The sequence below is a fragment of the Panthera uncia genome, chromosome C2, assembly GCF_023721935.1.
Source record: "Panthera uncia isolate 11264 chromosome C2, Puncia_PCG_1.0, whole genome shotgun sequence".
NCBI lineage: Eukaryota > Metazoa > Chordata > Mammalia > Carnivora > Felidae > Panthera > Panthera uncia.
The window spans coordinates 28,003,506-28,015,749 of record NC_064810.1 but is presented as its reverse complement, the minus strand read 5'-3'; the positions used below and the strand labels follow the sequence as shown (position 1 = coordinate 28,015,749).

The window sequence follows — 12,244 nt, the reverse complement described above, 5'->3', positions numbered from 1 at the left end:
GCTACAAGACAGGCCCTAGAGGGGCTCGTGATTCTGGACCAGTCTCTGCTGACTGTATACAGTGTCGGTCTACTGGAAAAATATCAGCCTTACTGATGTGTGCCGTGATGAGACAAGGAATGTCATCATGTTATGGTGGTGGGACAAGAGCAAATGTTTGAAGCGCTTAGTAGCCTGAAAGAAATGAGGCAAGATTTTCTCCAGGATTTCTTAATGGTGGATTATTTGTTCCAGGGAGGAACATCATCGCCATTTTTGAAAAATTGAGATACAGCATACATAGAGTAAGCCATAAGTATATAATATAGCTCAATACATTTTTACATATATGTACAGTCATGCAACAACCACCCACACCAGACCAAGCCCCCAGTGTTCAGAAGGCTAAACTGTATCCCCACCCCCTCCATCCCCTTGGGGAGGATCCTCTTCACTGTCTCCCAAGGTAACTACTATTCTCACTTCTATCAACATAGACTAGTTCCACTTGCTTTCTATTTTAGTGTAGATCTGACTTTTAATTCAAAAAGTTTTGTCTGTGACATTCATCCATGCTGTACTATTTCTTCTTCATTATGGTGTGGTATTCCATGATGTAACTATTCCATAATTTACCTATGTACTATTGATGGGCAATGGGTTTTTGTTCTGTTTTTGTTTTATTTTCCATTTCAATTGTTATGAATGAAGTTCCTCTGGACATCCTTAGAAAGGTCCTTTGGTGTATATCTGCATTCATTCCTCTTTGATATATAACAAAGAGTAGAAAACTGGGTCATAGGTTAGGTAGATGTTTAACTTTGGTAGATACTAGCAAATAATCTTCAAAAGTGGTTGCACCCATGTACACTCCTATCAGCAATGAAGGAAAATTCCAGTTGCTTCACATCACCATCAACACTCGGTATTGTTAGTTTTCTTAAGGTGAGCTGTTCAGGCATATTTCAACTGCAGTTTTAACAATGATGAGCCACTCTTCATATTTGTCAGCCATTTGACACTGAAATATCTGTTCAAATCTTTAACGCATTCGTAATTTATTTGTTTTTTTATTTATTCATAAACATTCTTTATGCTCTGTTAATGAGAACTTTGACAAATATGTAGAGATGCAATATTACAAAAATCTTTTGCCAGCCTGTAGCTTGACATTTATCCTCTTAATGCTATCACTTAATAAACAGAAGTTTTTATTTATTAATTAAATAATTAAATGTATTTTTATTTGTTATTATTTTTTGGTTAGTAACTGTTGTATCTTAGTTACAAAATCTTTACCTATTTCAAAGTCATAAGGATGTTCTCCATGTTTTATTCCAGAAGTTTATTAGCTTTCATATGTAAGGTTTGTGATCTGTCTCAAATTAGTTTCTTTGTTTGGTGTGAGGTAGGGTCACAATTTTTAGTTTTTGTTTTTCATTGATATATCCAATTGACCCAGCAGTATGTATTGGGAAGACCACTGGTTCTCTATTGAAGTGTAGTGGCATCCACACCACATCTCATTTGGGGTACCATTTCAGTGGAGATATGCTTCTGGAATCTCTATTGTATTCCATTGGTTTTATCTATGTGCCAATATTTACACTTTTTTTTTTTAAGTTTATTTATTTTGAGAGAGAGAGAGATAGAGTGCAGGAGCAGGGGATCTCACAGAACCTGCAAAATCATGACCTGAGCAGAAATCAAGAGTCAGATGCTTAACCTATTGAGCTACCTACACTTTCTTAATTATATTAGCTCTAGGGCAAGTTTTGCTATCTGGTAGTGGATATACTCCAGCACTGCTCTTTGTCTTTAATATTGCCTTGGCTCTCTTAGGCCCTTCAGTATATTTTTTAAAGCATTAGATTGAAAATCTAGACAGAAGTTTAAATTTCATCTTGCCTAGTGTCTAGCTATGACCTTGTGAAAGACATTTAACCTCCCTCTCCCTGCTCCTCATTTGTAAAATATGCAGGGTTTGGATTAGACAAACCCGAAGACTTTTGCATTCGTGATTTTCTAGCCCAATTTACAAAGAAAGGGAAGGCCATTAACGTTCATAAATAAAACACAGGAAACCTCCCTTGGAGGTATGGTCGCTTAAACACAGCCAAATTTTCCCTCCACAAATATTATTTTACATTTATAATAATGTATTTGAAAGTGGGCTGAGAGACCATGTGTTGAATATAATATCAAAGAATTTACAAATTCATTAACTTCCTAACTTGACACTTTAAGAATGACGCCACAAAATGCACAGCGTCTATTGCAAATCAAATTTGGATATTCCTAGAAACATCAGCTCACATATATCTCTCCATTACTAGGAAAAGAATTTAAGTCTGCTGTGACTGGCACCCCCCTACCACTCTGAACACGATCTTTAACCTCAAACCCATCCCTCATTTTATCAGGCTAGCACCACGGTGTCACACTCTTTTATTCTTGAGCATTTATCTGTGGCAGTCTCCACACCTACGATGTCCTGCTGTCTTTTCACCAGTTCACATCTATTAGTTTCTTTATAAGTCACTGCCTGCTTGTCTTCCTTGAGTAACCCTGTTTCACACTCCTTACCTTTCCACTTTGTACTCATCCACCCGCACTGCATTTCATATTTTATCTATATACACAACTTGCATTAAACATTTTGTTCTCGTCTCCCTAATTCGATTCAAAACTGCTTTTATTTTGATTTGTTGGATGAGGAGCGCTGTGTCTAGTGTTACGCACTCATATCCAGGTCCTTGGGAAGAACTGTTGTTGGAAAGGTTGTGAGTGCTTCCTCTCTGCCAGTCATATGTGTGACCTCATTTCACAGTGGCCTAGTGGGGTAGTCAGTATCCCCCTCATTTTATAATTGAGGAAATGTTTATAACAATCAGGTAACACCCTCAGTGTCACTTACAGTGTCTGAGTCTCTTCTTCCATCAAAGAGATGGAGTGGGAACTAATTGGATTAGTGGTACAGCTGGCAATTGTGGGGTAGGGGACAGGTCCTAAAGGGCACAGACTAGAAGCAAGGTGTTCTTATCAGAGACAAGAGATACTGGGGCTGGAGAAAAGACTTAAGAAAGAAGGGATCAAATCTGGTCAAGGTCTGGGCTAAGAGATCCAAGATGGATGCCAAATCCAGAAGAGCAGAGTTTGAAATAGAGAGGTAAGATGGAGCAAAAATAGAGAGGTAAGATGGGGAAGGGACTGAAAGAAGGAGATGGTGCCGCAGCAGAAAAGAGAGCAGGTAATTAAGCATTTCCTGGATGGATGGATAGATAGATAGATAGATAAATTCCTTATAAGGAAAAAATAAGAGAGTCATCAAAAACTTATTTGGAGATTTGAAACCTGGAAAATGACAAAATTTGAGTACCAATTTACAGAATTACGGAAGTTAGGAGAAAATAAAAGCTAGAGTTGTGCATGTCGAGATAGATTTTAGATGTGGGACATCCCAGCAGGGAATGTCTAATACGCAAATGAAAATGTGTAGAGTTCAGGGGAGTAGAGATGAGAGTTTGCGGTTTGCAGACAACAAAATGCTTTACATGCTTCACCGTTTTCTCAAACGAACAAAAAACCTAAGCACATTGGGAAACTAAAACTAAAGAAGTTGGATTTAAGAGACGTTAAGTGACTTTCCCAAAGTGACACAGCTAATAGGTAGATAATCCAGAATATACACACAGGATTCTAATCATAAAGTTCAGTGCTGACTTTATTATACCACACCACCCTCCCCCCCAGATAAGAATGAAGAAACCATCCAAAATAGAGGATTTCAGATAATATGATTCTGTTCATGCCACACATATGATAACGTCTTAAGCTAATGTGCATAGCTTCAAGTAACAAAGAAGTGAAATTTATCAGACACAGCTAGTTGACCTCCCCCTTGGTTAAAGATATTTCTTTCACTCATTTCAAGAGTTGCTTGCTTGCTGCAATTTGCCAGCTGGTATGGACATAGCTGACAGCATCACCTGCCTGCCAAAAAAATACATGTGCTGAAGGCTGTTAAGTGGATTAAAATTTTGTGCGACAAAGTAATGCCCAAAGCATAGTCAAAAATTTCACCTCAGCCGAAGAGGTTCCTAAAAACTCAAAAACAGAAAGAACACTCTTACACAGCTTCACGAGCTAGACGATGTAAAAGACGTTACACAATATACGAGCAAAGAAAGCAAATAACCTGAAAATTTGCCAAGTAGCTGGAAGCGAGAGTTGAGAAAAAAAAAATTTTTGAGTACACCGATTTTCTAGAATAGTTGGAGAGTTAAAAAGAAAAAAGTAAAATAAAATAAATTATGTATTAGTTATCTACTGTAGCAGAACTGGCACTTTATTTCTTCTGCATTCTGTCTGCCGAAGGAAGTCAAAATGCAAGCCCAGATTCAAGGTGTGTGGAGGCACATGCCTCCTTTTAATAGAGGAAGCTGCAAAGTCACATCTCAATGGATGTGGACTCAAGTGACAAGGACAATTACAACCATTTTGTAACTGGTCTACCACGACCAGAAGCTAGATGCTTGATTTTAGGCAGTTCACTTTGCCTCGTTTGGCCTGTTTCCTTATCTCTAAAATAAGGATGAGGACCAGATGGTCCCTAGGACTCCTCACGGTTCTCTAATTCTAATGCAATGGTTTCCAAAACTGCCTTTAAGGCAAACTGGAAGGTTTTTAGGTAACTCAAAGAAAAAGAAAATCTGCATGTAAAGTGGCATGTAGTTGCTTAGCTAAACTCACTTGTAAGTATAAATTCACTTAGTAAAATGCAAAAGTGCCATATAGAATATAGAAGTGACAGAGAATGTCATAAAATCAAACAACGTTATAGTATTGCAAGTTGGAAGTATTTTAAAATTGCTAGTTTAGCCATTTGACAAGGCTAATATAAGTCATCCAGTATGATTACAAATAATCTATGTTAGAAATTGAGTTGTCCACTTCATGTCCTAAACGACCCAATTTGATACTGGCTCATCACCAATATTCTACCATGTAGATTTCATCAATAATTCAGGGTGTGAAAGTGGTTAATGTTTAAATCACTTGGATTAACTGTTAACATAGTTTGAATTAAGTGGTTAATCTCTTAACCTTCAATTTTACTTGGATCATAAAGATTCAACCAATTTTATGAAGCCCAAACTTTAGCCAGTAAAAGAAGGAAGTCAGTCAACTAGTCAACTAGTCAAACGTGCTTCCTGTTTTAATACGCAGAAAAGTAACATACTCTTATTAGAAACCCCAACTACAAGAGAAAACAAAATGCTTTACTTTTCTTAGACTGGTAGGGAAGCAATGGCTAAAATAGAAAGTGTCATTGCCCAGAAATAAAAACAAGCCTTCTTTAACAGCTAACAAAAAAAAAAAAAAAAAAAAAAAAGTTTGAATATTTTCCATTGGTGTAACTTACGAATATCTGCATGCTCTGTTTTTCTACAGGATACATGGTTGAAACGTCAAACTACTGGAGTCTGGAGATTAATTAAATCTTGTCTCACTTAACTTAAAGCAGGCTAAAGAAGTTAACCCTAATCACCCCCATCAGTAAGAAAGAACATGTCTGCATTCAGCACATATTATACCTTAGGAAGCTCTAATGTTAGACAAGAATGAGGAAGTGCTCAGATCTAAATGGAGCTGTTGGTGTAAGAAAACCATTTCCTTGATATCTGCATGCTCATCATCTTATTTCGCAGGCCCCAGACAGCTGTCTCTTGAACTTTAGGAAATTAGACACCAAAAAGAAGATCTGAAAAACTAAAATCAACCAAACCTGTACATAGCAGACAGACGTCAGGCAGAGCTGTACTTAGGATAAATATTGAGAGCTCTGGGTTTGTCTGTTTGTCTTTGCAGGAGTGGATGTTAGGTGATGAGTGTACACATCTTAAGTAGAATGTAGAGAAGTCAGTAAGTTAGTGTAAAATAGCAACCTGCTTTATTAAAACCTAGAAAATTCGTTGACTTTTTGCTGCTGGAGTGATGTAATCTACATATATGATGTCGTCTTCGTATTTTCAAAATAGAGAACATTTAGATGACACAATTTAGATGACATTAGCAAACGGAAATCGCAAAACAACAAAAAAAAGCATTTTAGAAAGTAAACTCATTTTATTTGCATTCTTCTTTCCATCGCTTCCAAAAATGTTTAAAAATCATTAGCATCAAACTTTATAGTCCCAGTTCCTAAATCGGCGCCCTTCTTTCCCCACTCTTAGTCCTTGTTATATTCCCCCTTCTGTTTCTACAGCGCACATCTGAAGACCTGGGGTTGCATCAGCAAACACACTCTTTCTTCATGAATGTGAGTTCTCAGGAATGCCTATCCAAATGATTGGAAGAAGGAATTTTGAACATGACATTTCTCTTAGACCAGCTTCCTGACTTCCTTCATTCTTTCATGTATCTGGCATATGAACAATTGCTCTTTAACTTGCAGTGTGAGGTTAAACTCCTTGCTGTGTTCATGCTTTCATCCCTGCCCCACCATCTCTTCCAGAACAAGGATCTTATATTACTAACTGATGTATTTTCGGCCTTTTCGGCCATACTGGTCTATCACTGTAGTCTGTACAGCAGCTCAAGCCACTCTGTTTTTAAAAACACCCTCTATGACCCTAGGCCTCCTTCCATTAACCATCACTCTCTTTCTCCTTCCTCTCACAACAAAATTATTCCAAAAACTAGTTTATAATCATTTAGTCACATCATTTATTTTTTAATCTGCTCCAATTGGAGTTCTGACCCCATCATTTTCGATGGAAAGTGATTTGCAGGTTATCATGATTCAAAATTTCCCAATAGGCTCATTGATTGTGATATCAACTCAGAACCTCTTAGCAAAGTCGATTGCTCCTTCCCTCCTGGAAAGACTAACCCCTTTTCCTGGTCTTCTATTATTCCTTTGACCAAGCCCTCTCAGTGTTCACTAAGACCTCAATTCTGCCTGTCCACCTACTGCCGTAACATGTCTGCAGTACTCCACATCTATCTCCACCTTCCAATCCCCTAGCGCCTTAGTTCAGTCTTTACCATCTTTCCTCAGGCTCTAGCAGATTCTCTTTTCACTGGTCTTGCTGCCTCTTCTCTCTCTCACCTCCACTTCATTTATCTCATTCCTGTCAGTGTGGTCTCTCACATTTACTTTTATCTAAAACAACTGAACGCCTTCCTAGCTCTCCTTATCATGTTGTGTTAGCTGCAATTTCTCCAGAAGCAGACCTTGACATATAGGTTGATGCGCTGGTGGTTTGTTTGGGAGTACAAAGAATAAGTAAGGAAACGAGGAACTGCTAGAGAGATGGGAAGGCAGGGTGACGGAGGCTTAATCCTGCTGGAATAGTTGGGGAAATGCTGCAAAATCCATGTCTCAGAGTCATTCCACTGTAGGGGGAAGTTTTCTGGGGTGCATACATATCAACTTCAGTCAATCTGCTTCTGAGATGGGGATTTCACTTCCTTTGGCACTTATGGCCTGCCAGGAGTGGCCAAAGTGACCTTCTACAGATCAAGTAAAGTCCCCAGGCACAGCTTGAAGTCAGCACTCGAACAGAGTAAGCTGGTTAAGGTACAAGGGATATGAGTGAGGCTCTGACAACATCTGCTGCAAAGGTCTTACAAATGTCATTTACTTTCTTTATGGCACATCTTCTTAACTTACCTCTTGTGTCACCCTGCCTCTCCTTCTTCTTGCAGACAATGCTCACAACCATCAGGAAAAACTTTGATCTCATGTTGAGGCGTTGCTCTGGTCTATGCTTCTCTAGAATGCCCTTCTCTCTTTGCTTATTGACACCTGACAGTTTAACAATCATCTCAATTGTTATGTCTGTCATTAATCTGGTCCTGACACTCCCACAAGTACTAACCAATGCTTCCCTTGAATCCCCACTGTGAGCTATACACGTATCAATCCTGCAACCTTGAACACTTCTCTGTAGGTTATGTGTTTGTCTACAATACTAAATAAGTTGTTTGAACTAGAGAAGTGAACTCAGGTCACAAAACTACAAATATAAAATAAGATAATTTATTTTAGGGAAGTTTGTAATGAAGTTGTATTTTAGGTAATGTTTGTAATGAAGTTGCCTACTATGAAGATTTACCATGTTTAACAAAGATAATTCCTGAAGAAATAAGTAAAATTCAAAAGTATTAAAGTTAAGCAATAGCTTGGACATTATAAGAAGACTTCCATTCTGCGAGTCAAAACATTTCATAAAATTTCTTATTCTATCTTGCCTTTTGGAAATACTCACTTTTATCAAATAATAAGAAAATTGCAGCAATAGAAAATGTCGAAATAACTGGCCAGCTGCCATCCCCACCCCGACACACCTACACTACACAGACCAAAATGGTAATGCAGCCCAAAATGAACTCATGACCCTGGGGCAGCCTCACCTAACAGGGGTTGGCGATATTTCTTAGTTAGATGACGGCAGCAGTCTGTATCTGTCAGATCAGAGATGGATTTAGGCATCCTGGTAAAATGTATAAGGACACAGGTTATGCAAAAACTGAATATTGCAATAGGAAGGAGCATTTGGATCATATTAAGGAGTCATCTCTGGAAGGTTTGTCAGCTTATTACTGTCAGAGCAAATAGATCAACATGACCTCTTGAAGCCAAGATCCAAATCATCAATTTGCAGAAACCTGGGCAATAAAGTAGAAATAATTTTTTTCAATGAATTACCTTATTTGTGTGTTGGGAGGGCATATCTTGATCTAATCTGTAGATTCTCAGCCCTTTGGGGTGTAATAGAAAGAACATAAAACTTGTGTAGAAGACCTTGGCACCTACTTACCTGGCATCTCCTTTCAGTAGACAGCATAATACCTGCCAGTTTAAGAACTGGCCAAGGATCTTAATTTTTTTAGTTGTCTTTTATCAGCCTGCTGTCTCCAATCCAACCAAATATTGAAGAAAGAGAATACTGATACTGAATAGAGAGAGTTTAAAGCAGTACTATGCAACCTCACTGGACATTAGAAGAACCTGGGGAACTTTTAAAGCCTGAAGATACTTGACCTCATCTAAGACTAAAACAGATAAGGAAGGAAGGAAGGAAGGAAGGAAGGAAGGAAGGAAGGAAGGAGAAATGAGATCTGATGGGATCCATTCCTTAAATTTAGCAAGGACAGAAATCTAAATAAAATACAAAAGGGCAAAATTCAGACTAGTGAAATTCTGAGCTTCTGACCTACCTAAAACTTCAGCCTGGGCTACACTGAAAAGACTTCTTGTAGAGCTTTGAAGTCCGTTAATTCTACACCTCTTCTTTTCTGGGCCACTTCAGTCTCCACTACACCCAATTAATTAATACTTTCTAACAATACTACATTCATAATAGGCCTCAAATCCGAGGCCACGATCACTTCTGCTCAATGTCAAAGACCAGTGTTTTAGTGTATGCCTCCATAATTATTCACCAGGCTCTCTGCACCCATCTCTTAATTGAGTGTCTGTACCGCAAGTATCCTGTATACACCACTCTCTACAGCAAACTCCTTCCTCTGCTGAGAGATATGGACATACCTCTCTCCAAATTAAGTCCATGCTTCTTCTTCATCTAAAGCACCGGATTCTAATCTGGAGACTTGAAAACTTTCTGAAATCTGCATGAATTTGAGTTTTTCTATGTGAATGTTCATTTTTCTTACGAGAGGTGTTCTGTCTCCTTCAATTCTGAAATAGGCCTGAAATATAATCAAGGTTAGTGTCTTCAGCACAAAGTCACAGACCTTAGCGAAAAGTCTAAGACACCTCACGACCTAGCCCCGATAGCCTCTGCCATCCTAGTGTTACCATCTCTCCTGCACACTTTATTCCCAGTCATAGAAAATACGTTTTAATTTCATGAATGCACCAACTCTCTGACTTTTTCATGTTTTTGCACATCCTGCTTCTCCTTCTGGAGTGCTCCGGCCTCTCCGACATCACTCATTACCTAATTTCAACCCCCTTTCAAAATTTGACGTAGAGGTCAAGTTCTTTGTGAAGCCCTCCCTGTCCACCTTGCTAGCATGCAATTGATATCTTTCTTTTAGGTTGCCATGGTACCTGGATAGCTCTATCAAGGCACTTATCAAATAATATCATAGGTATCCATCTATACAGCTGTCCCACTGTGAAGGGTGAGCTTCCAGAACACAAAGGTTGTTATTTTATTTGTGTTGGTAATCTCAGTGCCCAGAGGTGTCTAGTGTAAGTGGTACTCAGTCAAAGTTTGAAGAATGAAAAACATAAAGGCTGCTGAGCAAGAAGATGGAGGACTTCAATGGAAACAGAAAGCTTCAGGGCCATGTTTCAATCAAGGCAAATCGTACCCCGGGCAGTAAGTAATTAATAGCAGGCATTTGGCAGAGCATGTTGCTGGGAGTGAACCCCATTAGAAATATGAATGATATAAAGTTTGTACTAAAAGTTCCCTCTGAACAATTACATAAGCAGAGGCCAAGCGTTGCCCTGCTTGTTGCAAAAGGAACCTGAAATAAGGAAGCGACATCTCAGGGCAGAATCTCATGTTACCCAAGAAGTTTGGCAGAATTTGAGCAGTAAAAAAAAAAAAATAAAAAAAATAAATAACACTTGAAACCAATGCTGAGCAGAATTTTTCTCTCAGTTCTAATTGGCTAAATAGGGCCATTTGCTCCCAAGACAAGACTGGAAATTAATATTAGAAATAATGATCATTCGGTTTATTGTGAATAATGGTGCTGGGTTTTATTATATCTTAAATGGTAGATACAGTAGTTCATATCCATAGTTATCATTAACAAATCATTTTCTTGTTTTCTAAAATCTCCAGTTTAAATTCGTATTTATTTTTGGAGCAAGTCGGGGAGGGGCAGAGACAGAGGAGGAGGGAAAAAGTCCCAAGCAGGCTCCAGGCTGTCAACACAGAGCCTGCCATGGGGCTCAAACTCATGAACCGTGAGATCATGACCTGAGCCAAAATCAGGATGTGGACCCTTAACAGACAGAGCCACCCAGAAGCCCCAGTAAAATCTCCAGCTAAAAGAAAACCTGACCATCACAATCAACATTCCATGCACAAGACTAAGGGAAACCAGGTAAGCAACAGGCCTTAGTGATTACTTCTATAACAAGATCTATCCTTGCAGCATGCTACATTTGTACTCTCTTAGAGTATTCCTTAAGTCTCTTAAAAGGGATTTAAGAAAATAAGATAATGCATAATGATATAAATAATAAAGAGAGAGAAGGTAAGGCACCTGAGGCTGCAGGTAGGCTGTTGTTTCTGTTGAGCTGGGGAAGATTTTTAGGAGTTAGAAGACCAGCAGGGGAGACCTTTGTGAGCACCACTCCTAGAAGAAGTGAGATGGGAAGCCATACAGGAAAGAGAGTGTTTAAGAAATGTTGCAACTCCTATTTCAAGATTCTGAGTGTCCTCCCCCTTTGGTTTTACTGCGAGGGGTTGCTATACATATTTAAGATGCTTTGTAAATATTCCTGATAAGGGACTAATGTCTCTTCAAAAGCAACACCTGGTGGTTGGACTGTTTGTAGGTTAACATTTACAATTTTAGATGTTTTCTAAATTACTAGGATATCTTTCTGATACACCAAATTTATGCAGCCTTTGACAAATAACATAGTTGACTTGCCCGCATTCCATTCCATTTCTTGTTTTCTGACCTTCTGTCTAAGCTGGGAGAACAATGATTGAAAGCACAGGCTGTGGACCCAGACTTGCTTGCTATGAGGGTGACTGTGGGCAGATTATGAGTCTTAGATTCCTTAACTGTCTAATGGGATCATAATAGCTCCTTGCAGTCTTGTTATGAGGATTAATAGAGTTACTGTTAAAATCAAACTCTTAGATCAGTTCCTAGAATATTATGAGTTCTCTGTGTGCTTGTTAAATAAACCAACTTTGGGAAGGTAAGGCGAGGCATTGAATAAACTGCACCTTCACAGTGAATAGAGACATATTTATGGAATGCCCACCATGTTCCTTAAAAAACATCTTCTCATCCCCTCGGTAATGTCAATGACACCGTGAGAAAGGTTGTGATTGCTGTCTCCACCCCAAAGTGAGAAAAATAAATCCCAGGGAAGCCAGGGGATATGTTCATATTTCACACACCAAGTCAGAGGTAGAGCTAAGCTTACTCAGACCCAGTGCTCTGACTCCTCACTAGCTCTAAAGAACCCTGCTCAGATCCCTGCTCAAAATTCATAAGCAATGCATCCATGACTCCTCTTCATGCAATCTCT

The 12,244-nt window shown here is 38.8% G+C and overlaps 1 protein-coding gene across 1 annotated transcript in view; it reads right to left on the bottom strand.

The window, feature by feature from the left end:
* The window catches only part of SAMSN1 (SAM domain, SH3 domain and nuclear localization signals 1), a 156,465-nt gene extending 150,918 nt beyond the window's left edge, over positions 1-5,547 (bottom strand). Inside the window, exon 1 of the mRNA XM_049627988.1 lies at positions 5,405-5,547. Within this exon, the coding sequence (XP_049483945.1) occupies positions 5,405-5,440 (36 nt within the window). The 5' untranslated portion in view covers positions 5,441-5,547. The remainder of the gene's footprint in view (positions 1-5,404) is intronic.
* Positions 5,548-12,244: the final 6,697 nt, after the last annotated feature.